Source organism: Pelmatolapia mariae, linkage group LG10_11 (genome assembly GCF_036321145.2).
Source record: "Pelmatolapia mariae isolate MD_Pm_ZW linkage group LG10_11, Pm_UMD_F_2, whole genome shotgun sequence".
NCBI lineage: Eukaryota > Metazoa > Chordata > Actinopteri > Cichliformes > Cichlidae > Pelmatolapia > Pelmatolapia mariae.
In genome coordinates this window covers 14,756,195-14,768,896 of record NC_086236.1, presented here as the reverse complement: position 1 = coordinate 14,768,896, position 12,702 = coordinate 14,756,195, and the positions used below count along the sequence as shown (strand labels likewise).

The window sequence follows — 12,702 nt, the reverse complement described above, 5'->3', positions numbered from 1 at the left end:
ACATCATTTGATCAGGGCATAATTAAATATATTGATCTGGTCTTCACCAGTTCTTAAGATTAAGTTAATACAACCTCAGATGAAGAAAAGCAATGCATAATACACTATCATTATTTATTTAAGCACGCCCATGATTCTTAAGCTAGTAGAACCACTTTTATCAGCTATAATTTGAAGTACCTTGAAATAATCATTTGTATGACTTCATCAGTCTCTCACATCATTGTGGGAGAATTTCTGCCCGCTTTTCTTTACAGCATTGTTTCAGTTGTTTGAGGGTAGCAGTCGGGTTGAGGTCACTGTGCTTGGCAGTCAGTACGAGGAGTTTGTGCTGATATTCCGTGGTTGGTTTTTGTCCATATGCCCAAAGAACATTGTTCCAGACGTCTTGTGGTTTGTTCAGAAGCAGCTTTGCAAACCTAAGACGTGCTACTATGTTGGTTTTAAAGAGAAGAGGCTTTCTCCTAAAAACCCTTCCAGAAAAAGAATAAACTTATTCAGCCTTTTTCTAATTGTATTTATTTGCTGGGTAGTCCACTTCTGGGAACATTGGCCACTGTCTCAATTGTTTTCACTTTGGCAGATTTTCCAAACTGATTGGCGGCAACAATTGCTTTTCTACAATCAGTGCTGATGTCGTTCCTCATTGGCGTCGTGTGAATTCTCCAGACCAGCAAACTGCCAAAACGTCTGCTTTTATAGATGTTCTCACACTTGGTTGGTTATCAGTATCAATCAAGTGTTTTTGATTAGCAGCATCTGGCTGCTACTTACCATCTTAATCCCTGTGGAACCAGTAAAGGTTTTAGCTTTCACACATTGCTTTTGTTTTGGCTTAATCTTTGTTAAATAAATAGTGACACGCTGTTTTGTATATTTGTAAGTCCTGCCAAGGACCAGATGATTTTTATTATTTGATATGCAAAACATTAGAATTGAAAAGAGGCTGCACTTTTCTTTCTTTTCTTTTTTTTACCATGACTGTATTATCCATTCTAAATTACTACAAAGTTAAGACAATTTAAAATAAATATTTTACTTTATTAAGAGTCATTTCCCTTCATTCATATGTCAAAATTAAATATCTTGTGCTTCTTCTGTAAGCATTTAGCATTGCCACTCCTTTCTATAAATGAGTACAGTTGATTTTACACCATTATTCATCATTTAGCATTTAACAGTGTTAATGAAGGAGCAGGTCACCACTTTATAATACCAAGCGAAAACATGAAGAGCCATGCTTAACTCATCATGACTGCAACATCTGGAATTAAACATAATAAACATGTGCAAATTTTGTTTTAGAGCCCACCCTGTAAACTGCAGACGACTATGAACATGATTAATATATCCTAATTCACGATGAATGAAATACATGTGGCATTAATTAACGCACCGCTTCATGCAAGAGCTGTTTTATTTATGTACTCCTGATAATTCATGAGGGTTTGCATAATTATTTAATGAACTTTTACCATGATTAGTTGGTGAGGTTTTACATTAATTATTATTTTTCATGCCTGAAGTCTTACATTAATCCGCGAGGTTGTATTCACAGACCCCCGCTATGGAGTGCTAGCAAATCAGCACTGTTACACTCGGTAATCCACACAAGCCACTATCAACACGTTTTCATAGGGACTAATTCATCTTCCGCCTTTGGTGGTGGTAAAACCGTCGGCGCTGGGCATGAAACCAAAACTATCAGCAGCCCACTGGAGCAATAGAATAAAAATATGTCTTATGTAATAAGAAAAAAAAATGTGAGCGCTGCCTTAACTGTTGATAAAATTCAAATATTATAAGCCAGACTTCAAACATTTGAAACAGACATGACATCAGCCAGGTGCAAAATGCTTGAATAAATACACAAGGGAGACAGTTCACTTCCTTAGAAAGAGTTTATTTAGTGCATTTCTAGTTTGTCCACAGCAGGAACCAAAATATTAAGTTAATCTGTGCTGTTCACCAAAGTTCTGGTCCAACACCATTGGTCCGCTCGTGTTCTGGTGCAATACTATTGGTCCAGTAGTGTTCTAACACCCTCACATTAGTTCACTAGTGTTCTGGTATCACACTATTGGCTCACTAGTGTTCTCTTATGGTCAGGAACACGTAAGACCAGGAGAGAGGGGGAAAAGAAAAAGGACCTTCAGCATGCTGCTACTGAGCAGAGGTCCACAAGCTTCCATGCAACAACAAACAAACAAACGGCAAGGGACAACAACGACGAACGGAAAGAGAAACGACAGCATTGCTTGTAAGAAGTAAGCATGGAAGCATATACAGTAAACCTTACAGTAACCTGCTCAAGCCCTCGGGGGGTTTGTCCAATATACAACAGATCTTAAAAAGGTAAAATCCCAACCCCCACCCTCAAGACACATGCGTGCACACACACACACTTTCTCTCCCACACACACACGCACACAGCACGCCTATCGCAAGCACAGCATGTACTCAATCTCTCTCTCTCGCTCTCTCTCACACATGCACAGGCACACCTGCATGCAAACAAATGATAAGTCCTTATAAGTGTACAAGGAATATGTTTGTCAGTTTTAAAAATATGACTTAAACCCATGAGCTCTGTGTAAACATAGCGTACGGTAGATTAGATAAAGACTTCCTTCCATCGTAACTCCCTGTAACTTTCTAGCCGCGTGCCATTTCGTAGTAATAACCTAGTGGGTTAATACTTGTACTCTTTGGTTCTCTGTAACAGTCTGTTTATCTGACTGCGTGACTGACTGTCTGACTTCCTCTGTCCCCTCTTCTCTATCGCTCCCTCGCTTGTTCCAACTGTTCACGATACAGCAGGAGGACCGGTCAAGGGAAGAGAGTCGCAGGTCCCGTCCCTCTGCACACCAGGGGCAGCAGAGCCAGACGGATTGATTGTCCTTGATTTATTTACATCACAGTCAGTCACAGTGGGCTCCGTTTAGTGGAAGAACACGTCCCCGTCCTCCTTCTTTTTCTCCCACCCCTCACCAGTCTGATGTGTGGGCATGTCGGCCTGAGATCTGTGCGTGTATGTGTGTGTCTGCATGGGAGTGTGTCTGAGTGTGCATGTGTATGTGCATGTGTATGTGTGGTACGGTGTGAGGGGTCGGGGGGCTAGGATAAGTCGTTGTTGCTGGGTGTCTTCCCGCCGCCATTAAGTAGGGCCGAAGCGCTGCGGCTCTTGGTCGGTGTGCCGCTGCCTGAACGGGAGAGTTCTGTCAAGTCATGGAGGGAGGGCTCCCTGTACATGGCCACTACACCCCCACACACACACACATGCAGACAGACACACAAGACAAGACAAGAATCATTAATTCAGTTATTGCCACTGGTCTTTGTCACATGGGTTTAGTCTGCACAGCTTTGTTCAGTCAGTTCCTCTGCACCTGGGAGATTCAGTTTCTACAGACTAATTAATTCTGATTTTAAGACGCTATTTTATCATCAGAGAGAAATTTAAAGACTATAACACTCCATAAATGGGTAAATTATAATCTTAATTTCAAAAACTGGCAAAAAAATAAACAATTAACTAAGAGTTCAGTTTTTTTTTCCTTTTTCCTCGCTTTCATATAATGCCTGATGGCTTCTGGTCACTGACATATTAGCCTTTAGGCTGAAAGCCTGTTACCAAACAGTTGCCACACACTGAACAGATCCATTAGCTGCATTAGCAGCGTTATATGGAGTCGTGTTCATGTCCGTTTGATGAATGTAACTCCAATATTCATTCCCTTTTCAGCTTTGTTTTGCCCTCCGCTAAGTCTCCGGGGAAATATGTGTCTCTTCAGCTAACTTTTTGTATCTGCTGTTCGCTGCCAGTCAGATGGTGCACAGTGCATTTTAGTGCTCTTTCACTGGAAACAGCTATCTAATGCATCCAGAAGTGGTGATACTAAATGGTCAGAAATGCTGCAGTAGAGTCAGATAACCAATCTCTGTGGATCCATTATCGCCTTGCTATGCAGAAATATTGATTATTCCCTCTTTTCCTATTTTCCTGGTATTTTCTTGTTTTTCTGGATGACCGGCACTGGTAAATCAAACCCGAGAATTGGGTCGCCTAACACTATCATATCTGGTGGCCAGGAATGTGATTATTGATGTTTTCCCCCTCCTCTAGAGTATTTGGGCATAAACTTTCATTTTATGCCATTTAAGACTCAATTATTGTTTTTATTCATGAGTACCCAATCTGCATTTACATTTCAATGTTTATCTTCTGGCGCTGGCATTCTTTTCAGTGTGCCTTCACTCTGGCCTGTAAATCTGTAAAGGTTCTATATATTACCATCTACAATGGCCTTCCTTGTATAGAATCCAGTTAAATCTTTTATAAACTAACAAGACACAAAATCAGTTTTAAAGACGATAAGACCTTCAAGCAAAGAGTGCAAATAGCAGATGGGTTCTAAGTTAGTCCAGGAAGGCAGATATTTTCCATAGGTCAGGGGTCCTCTGAATTTTTGGAATCCTAAATCCTCTATAGGGGAGAAAACTTTCCAAGAGCGGCCCCAAGCTCCTAATCAATGAGGCCTTAGTACAATTTGCTCTCTTAGATGCTATCACAACTTCATTTGTTTAAAAACATTGTAACCTAACATATCTTATATACTTGTGACGTAATACATCACAGCCATAGTTTCTAGAGCCCCGAAATAGCGAGGGTCAGGGGTAACGGACACACCGTGTTTGCTTTGCTGGTGTAAATGGTACCTGCACAGTTTTATACTTCATCATTTATGAGCATGACTCACTTTGATAACGAGTGCTATAGGTTCGCTGAGATTCTGCTTTTGTTTTCACTAAGCTGCCAAACTCACCCCGAGGTGCTCAAAACCATTTTCACAATTAGCTGTCTATTTTGTTCTACATGAACACACGGGGGTTATAAGCTCATCTATAGCTTTTTCCCAGTGTTAACACTGATCGCTGCATATTTAGTCATTAATATTTAAACATCCCCTCTGGACATGTTTTAAACTTTAAAAAAATTGCTACTCTATTTTTTTCTTAAAACGATTTTTTTTTCAACGCATATCTTAATTTAACTTCTTTCCTCCCTCACTGACAAACTCAGAATATATGAATATGTAAATACTGCAAGTTTCATTGGAAAGCAGGCCTACTCTGCTCATTTCCAGACTCATGTTTTTTATTCTTGGACTCTACTTGAGTACCTCTGCATGATTTACAGTTCAAAGAAATTCTTGTTTATCTTATGATAGGCCTTTGTGCATTCTCTGTCTGAAACAAACCACCCCTCACCCAGGAAGACCACCCTCCCTTTAAGCCAGCTTTCTTCTGATTGGCTGCTCCTCTTAAACACAGCTTTTCTCTTCTCAGTTTGAAACCTACAGTAAGCCTTGAACTCGTACTTGTGCACATGCTGAGCTTCTTATTTAAAGTTTTGACTATAAAAAGATGTGTAGGGTCTGACTTTCGAGCTGAGAGAAATGCGAAGGTGAATGCAAAGACATCCTTTTAATGATGCAAAATGATGAAGAAAATCCAAGTGAAGCAACAACAAGCAAACAGTCTTTGATGTTTTCTGGGGGGTTTTAAACATGCGACAGGAATATCAGAATAAACGCTTCATTTTACATTTAAACTTTTACGTGTTCTGAGTTATTAAGTTGGTATTTAAATCAGTAGGGCTATCGGTCCTACCTTTGAGTGGCTTCGGTATGAAGTGTGCAGCAGGCTTGTTCTTCTTGACATGATTCCCCTTCATGATTCCACCCTCCTTGTTAAGCCCCAGGTACCAAGCCCGGCCCGATGCCTGCTGCCGGTAGAGCATGGAGGAGTAGGTGACATAGTAGTTCTCGAACACCGACTCCTTGAATTTACACTCCGGGGTAAAATGCTCCTGTGAGAAAAATGTGACAGAAATGAGAACAAATCCTACACGAAAGAAGACGAGAAGGTGATAAAGCAGACGTGGCGAGAGTGGAGTGTTAGCTGCTGGCGGCGACTCCATTAAAAAGCGTTCAGTCATTCCACCATATAGTCATCAGTGTATTCATCCATCAGCTGGTCTGCTCTTTGAATCATTATCTCGGCCAGGCTGTATCCTCCGAGAACAAACTGCACCAACTTAGGACAGCTGACATTTGCATTTCCTTATTCCTGCGTCTCCATAGCAACCGGCTACTCCCTTGAATACCAACCAGCCCACTGAGAGAACGGTGGTGCCCAGAGAGAAAGCTGTTTCTCTTCGATATCCATTAATCTTAAGTAAATTTTGATGAAGTTTCAGCATGCATGATCCTGAAATAGATTAAGCAGGAAAACATAAAGAAATATGACCCGGGCGCAGAAATATTGCGCGGCTGTATTCTGCATTTAATATTAGGTGAGAAGATGGAACGAGTGATATCAGTGCTGTGACTGAAGCCAGCACCCTCACAATAACAACATGATGGACCAGATATTGTGGCGGTATACGTGTCTGCACAGGCGTAGCAGCGTGGCTCTTATTACATCGGGTTCTGTGCCATTCTTCTATTTCCTCTTTGTTAGTTTTCTATCTGCTGGTCTCACAGTTTTGTTCAGATTGCTGTTATTTTTGTTGATTCTGTTGTTGTTATTGCTTCCACACCACCCACCATCAGAGCTGTGCAGCTAAAGTGAGGCACTTAATGCACTGCACTGCAGCCAGCACTACCTTCTGACCTGTCTGAGAAAATGTAGGCACAGTAGCGTTGGAGAGGAGGAGGGGGGGGTGTGCGTGTGTTTTGAGTGGGAAAAGACATGAAAACAAATTTTGGGAGCTGTGTGTGTAAACGGACACAAAGTAATCTTCCTATCACAGAATCACTGAAGGGAGATAAACAAAAGGAGGCTGGGGGATGATCTGAAATCAATCCTGAGAAGCCACAATATCAGGAGACAGATAAGGGAGACTCAGACACTGGATTATAACACCCCGTGGCAGCTGACTCACAAAGCAACACTGTAGTTAAAGTATTGATGTGATGATGTGATGACAATGAGTCTGCTCACGGTGAAAGCTTCTGCTTCATTACTCAACCTGACCCAAAGAGCAGGTTTGAGTCTGTAGCATTAATGACGCTGGTTGTGATGGTGTGTGTGTGTCTGTCTGTGTGTGTGTGTGTGTGTGTGTGTGTGTGTGTGTGTGTGTGTGTGTGTGTGTGTGTGTGTGTGTCTGTGGTGACCTACAGAGGTGTAGAGAAAGCCTTCGTTGTTCATTGCCAGGTAGAGTTTGGTCTGGACACCCTGGATGGCCACCACACGAAGTCCCACTGGGATCAGGTTGAACACAGCTGCAAATGCACACGCAAAGCCATGCGCACAACACAAAGCAATCAAACAAGCATTCACACAGCGAACACAGAGGGAAACAGAGGAAAGTACTCATCAATATCAATGGCATGATGACACCTCCATTTTGCCACAGAGAAGCTATTTTAGAAGGTCAGTCAGGCACTGAGGAGGCTGAACTACGCTTACAATTTAGCTCCTGCTATTAAGCGTGGGATAAAATTATCAAAAGGCGAGCAGCAGAGCAAGTTTTGGTAAACATTTGATACTGCAAGGACATGCTTCAACAGAAAAGCCAGAGAGCCAGTGATCAGCGCTATTTCATCTGTCATACAAATGAAAAATGTTCCTGCTAGAGCTGCACTTAATGATCACTTTCAGCTATTTTTTCTACTCAATCACTCATTTAGTCTATAAAATGTCAGACGGTAGTTAAAAGTACCCATTACAGTTTTCCCCACACAGAAGGCGATGCCTTCAAATTTCTGTTTGATTAACACTCCAAAAACCCTCGAAATATATTCACTTTACACCGATGTGAATCAGAAGAAAAGCGGCAAATCTTGCGGTTAAGAAGCTGCAATCAGGAAATGTTTGACGATTTGCTGGAGAAGTGGTCCGCCGTCGCCGAATGTTTTGAGCATGCAGAGTAAACAGTGCATTCCCGAGCTTCTTTAACGCCGCAAATTCAATGAGCTCTGGCTGTTTGTGAATTTTTACAGCATGATTTATAAGCATAAGCTACCCGAGCAAAACTAAGCTGTCTGGGCTCTTCGACACATTACAGCGAATGTGACATTAAATCGCAGACTGTCAGATTTCATTTGAATGCATTTCCAGCCAAACTGGATGAGCACTTAAAGGCTCCACGATGGTAACAACATATCAACGTAAAGATTAGACCGAGCCATAGCTCTGTGAGTCAGGACCCTTGTTTAATCATCATCATTTTTAGTCAATACTGTTCTTTACAATAACTGTGCATAATATATGAAGACGTGGATTACGGGGATTATGCATTCAAACGCATTTACGGGTGACTGATTTAATGTGGGTAGGCGTTTACATGATGTATACACCATGTAATCATCTCATTAAAGAGTGTGCTTCCTCTGTAGTCGTTCTGCATGCAGACAACAGTTGGTGGCCTGAGAAGTAGCAGAGATTAATGTGAGATGCTGGCAGCACCAACTGTGCATAAGGAGAGTGATTGCAGTCTGAACCACAACAACAGAATTGAATTAGCCGTATCAATCAAACATTGCACTGTGTGTGTGTGTGTGTGTGTGTGTGTGTGTGTGTGTGTGTGTGTGTGTGTGTGTGTGTGTGTGTGTGTGTGTGTGTGTGTGTGTGTGTGTGTGTGTGCGTGTGTGATGGAGAGAATGAAATGGAGTGGGTAAAAATGAATCTGTTGTCTGATTTGGTGTAGTAGCTTTCTGAATGCTAAGGATTTGAACGTGGCACTGTATGTTGTGCAGACATTTGATCAATTACTTTAACCAGGAAGCATTTCATATAGAAAGACTGCAGTGTCACCACTTGACATTTGCTAATTAAATGAGTACTTGACTTGTTGTTGAGTGACTGACTGAATTAAAATCACTGCAGTAAACAGATTTCCACAAGATGAAACTCAACAATAGGGATGTGGGAATTAAATTAAATCGACCCTTAAAGCAGTAACATGTTGCAACATTCTGTTGTAGCGGGAATTAATATAGACCTGCACTGAAGAAAGTCAGTTTCAGCCTGTACTTTGCTTTTATTTATAAATCATGTTAAAGTATAAATAATCTAAATAACCTAGTTCTAGGTTACCTAGTTAACCTAGGTCAAAATGATTGAGTCGGGGAAAATACACACACACAACAAATCTAGTTAAAGCCAGCCTCACCATAGGTGCTGTCTTCATCCTTGGTTCCATCAATGGTGCCATCAGGCTGCATCTGCAGCTGGAAGCCCTGGCGACTGGAAAGCCTGGTTACAATGCCCTTTAACTGGGGCTCTAAGAGGAAAACAGAAACATTAAGTGCATTCTTTTCTTACTGCTGTCATGTGATCACATGCATCAAATCCAGCAGCCTCTAGGAAGCCGGAAGTGTCAGAGGAGGAGACGCTGTTTGTATTTCCAATCACTGATGCTTGAGGGCCCTGACCACCAGTATCGATCCGTGGCAGTTCCACTAAACATTGTGGAACTCATAAAAAAAGATACACCTTTTTAAAAAAAAAAAAAAATCAGCTAATAATTGACACATATATCATGAGTAGGATCACTTAGGGTTGTGCTTTTCAACACTTTGCTGTGGGACAATATAAAGTTACTCATGTGAGACGTTTGTGGGTTCATGCAACAGGATTGTGACACTGTCCTCAGAGTGAGGAGTGATGAAGTAATGAAGAACCTGCCTTAGTGATGAGAAAAAAATAATGCTGAATGGTGGCAGAGATGAGGATGGCGATGATGCTGAAGGTGATGGTGAAGATGGACGAGGTAGTGATGCTACCCGCCGGCTATCCGACTGCCCCCACCCCCCGTCCTCACAGACCTGGTGGTCGCCTTCTCTTCCGTTTCTTCCTCGAGCCAAACAACTTGACACGCGAAAACACGTTCAGTTTGCTCGGTTTCTCGTTTGCGCCTTTGCTGTTGCTCGGGCTGCCGCTTCCGCGGCATGCGTTTGCCTTCTCCCGCTCCCTCGCCTGTCGCTTCTGGCGGATCAGGGAGCTGGCGATAGCCGCTGCCCGGGACATGTTCCCCCGGTGGAGTGAAACAAGGCTGCGCGTCCTGCGTTGGAGAGGGCGATCGCGGACGAGGCGGTCGGGGTGTGTGGAGCGCGGGGAGAGGGGTTGAGGGGTGGGGGTCTACACCACCCACGGCTCAGTTCGCATCACACACCGACCGATGAAGTCTCGCGGATATCCGTGATTTTAAAAAGCGTCCAGAATCCTCCATCGGTGCGTCCCGGTGCTTCATGGAAGTCGTTAGATCCAGCACCGTGCCAGTGACTGAGCGCTAACGACGCCGCCTCACATCCCCGCAAGGGGTCTGAGTGGCAAAGAGCGCTCTGATTCCCCCCTCTGGTGATTCCTCCGAGTGTCCCGAGAGAGAGAGAGAGAGAGCGTGGACGGAGAACGACGGCGCGTGAGATTCTCCAGGTCCGAGTGGCAAATCAACAGAGTGTAAGCTGGCGTGAACGACACCGGGGGTTGTTGACGATCGCTGCAGCTGCTGCTGCCTCCTCTTCTCCTTCTTCTTCTTCTGCTGCTGCTGCCGCTCTGCACCGTTCCCCCGGCGATGCTCCTCTTCTTGACGCTGTCCGTGACAGAAATGCAGCAACTGGGATGTTTGTCAATGAAACAGCTCGGGGCTGGCTCAGTGGGAAAGGGATCATGGTGCAGCCGTGCCGTTCATAAAACTGCTGCAGCCCTGCCCGCCGCGAGGAAGAAGAGTGAGGAAGGGGAGGTGGAGCGGGTATGTGTGTATGCGTGTCCGTGCAGTGTGTGTGTGTGTGTGTGTGTGTGTGTGTGTGTGTGTGTGTGTGTGTGTGTGTGTGTGTGTGTGAGGAGAGGGGGTGTCGGATGAGAGTGGTGGGGGCTGGATGGTGTGTGTGTGTGTGTGCGTGTGTGTGTGTGTGTGTGGGGGGGGGGGGGGGGGGGTGCTTTCTCATAGGGCACCTGTAGCCCCTGTACCCCCACGTGGCATGATATTTACATGATACACTAAATATGCTGATGTGTGATAGGCGGACTGAGAGAGACAGAAGGAGAGGATAAAATGGGAGGTGGGAAAATAAACAATGAAATAAGAGAGGAGACAGACAGGTGAATGAATGAGAGGAGGAATAATGAAAGAGGGGGTGGGCGGAAGAGAGAAAATGAGATACTGAGTGTGTTGGAGAGAGAAAGAGAGAGAGATGGAGAGAGAGAGGGAGACGCTTGTAGAAAATAACCTGCAAATGGATTGGAAAAGAGAATGATGAATGAAAAAGGAGGGAAAAATAAATCCAGTAGAAGGCAGGAGAAGAAAGTGCAAGACTATTCCACACATCAGGAAAAATGACGTATATGAGGGGGAACTACGTGATAATGAAATAAGAGAAATGAAGTGAAGGGACAATGAAGGAAGAGGGTGGGAGAGAGAGTGAGAGAAAGACCTAGCAAGTGTGCATGAGGGGAAGAAATCAGAAGGGGGGTAGAGAAAGGAGGGGCTCTAATATTTTGGTGCAGAGGTTCACCACTGCTGAAAAGGCTGCAGCATGCAAGGAGGTGAAAAAGACGGCGGCACTTGTGTCTCTGCGAACTGTGTCGTTTTCTAGATGTTCCCTTTTTGCATTTGCACCAGAGCAGAGGTGCACACACACACACACTAGGCAGCAGCAATCAGCCACTCGGTGCATTTCGGCTGGCCACAGGCAGCCCCCACAGGAAAACAGATGCACAGTTGTCAGAGACAAAAACAGCTGCAGTGGCGGATGGTGACTGCTAATTCCAACTGGTACGGAGGAAGAGGAGGCGGTGGACACACAGCCGGCAGACGAAGGTCGACCTGCATGTGGCAACTGCCGCTGAACAGCGGGCAGAGTCAATGCATGCTGTTCTCCAGCGGGAGAGATCGATGGCTGGGGGAGTAAGAGGATGTGGTGAGCAGTAAACTACATGAATGAAGAGGATCCAAACCCAGTGAGCTGTAACCCACTGTGAGGATAAGACAGCTGGAGAACGTGATGGACCGTGGACAGACACTGAGGTCAGGAAGTGGCTGCTAAAGTGGAGCATTTACCCTGCCGCTGACCGAGGAAGTTGAAGTACCACCGATGGCCCTCTGGTTAGGTAAGGACTCTCGTAAACATGCACAGATAAATATAGTTTTACCTGTGACTTTGCAGTTCAACCCACGCTCTTTGAGACAACACTCAAAAATATTTCATAACTAACCGGTAACGTCAACTAAAACATCAATCACATGAAGGAAAACAGCTGGAGTAAAGAAGTGACTGAAAGCTAAATCTAGTTCTTCATGTTTCTTTTATGAGCTCACTGCTTTAAACCCAACCACAGGCCTCTAAAAGCTTGAGCCACACAAAATAAGAGCCACGTAAAAAACATCAGATATAAAGTGATCCTGAGGAACATTAACACAGCCTTCAGCCATCACGATAACTCATTTCATCTTTACAGAGAGCAAGCAAATCAATAAAATCAACCAACAGAAAAGCAATGAAAAAAGAGACAAGGTACAAAGATTTAAAAATAAATAAATGGCTATCCATAATTAACATCTATTTGAGGTGTAGCTAGAAATGACACAGTGATGTCTGAAATGGAGACAAACAGTCTGAAGAATGTGAGTAGTATGTACTCTATGATAAGGAAGTGAAGGTCTTTAAGCTTTGGTTGGAGTTCATTAGCGCCACC

General features: G+C 43.7%; 2 protein-coding genes across 5 annotated transcripts in view; one reads left to right on the top strand and one right to left on the bottom strand.

The window, feature by feature from the left end:
• Positions 1–1,890: 1,890 nt before the first annotated feature.
• LOC134637969 (fibroblast growth factor 13-like) overlaps positions 1,891–12,702 on the bottom strand; it is an 18,442-nt gene continuing 7,630 nt past the window's right edge. The window contains exons 1-5 of one of the 3 annotated variants that reach the window (XM_063488561.1): positions 9,837–10,796; positions 9,182–9,292; positions 7,186–7,289; positions 5,674–5,872; positions 1,891–3,257 (exon numbers count right to left, since the gene is read on the bottom strand). In XM_063488561.1, coding sequence (XP_063344631.1) covers positions 3,118–3,257; positions 5,674–5,872; positions 7,186–7,289; positions 9,182–9,292; positions 9,837–10,038 — 756 coding nt within the window. In that variant the 5' untranslated portion in view covers positions 10,039–10,796 and the 3' untranslated portion in view covers positions 1,891–3,117. Of the gene's footprint in view, positions 3,258–5,673; positions 5,873–7,185; positions 7,290–9,181; positions 9,293–9,696; positions 9,810–9,836; positions 10,797–12,702 lie in introns of those variants that run through there. The other 2 variants (XM_063488563.1, XM_063488562.1) reach the window with 2 other exon arrangements.
• f9b (coagulation factor IXb) overlaps positions 11,441–12,702 on the top strand; it is a 19,535-nt gene continuing 18,273 nt past the window's right edge. The window contains exon 1 of one of the 2 annotated variants that reach the window (XM_063488559.1): positions 11,441–12,117. In XM_063488559.1, coding sequence (XP_063344629.1) covers positions 12,102–12,117 — 16 coding nt within the window. In that variant the 5' untranslated portion in view covers positions 11,441–12,101. The remainder of the gene's footprint in view (positions 12,118–12,702) is intronic. The other variant, XM_063488560.1, reaches the window with a different exon arrangement.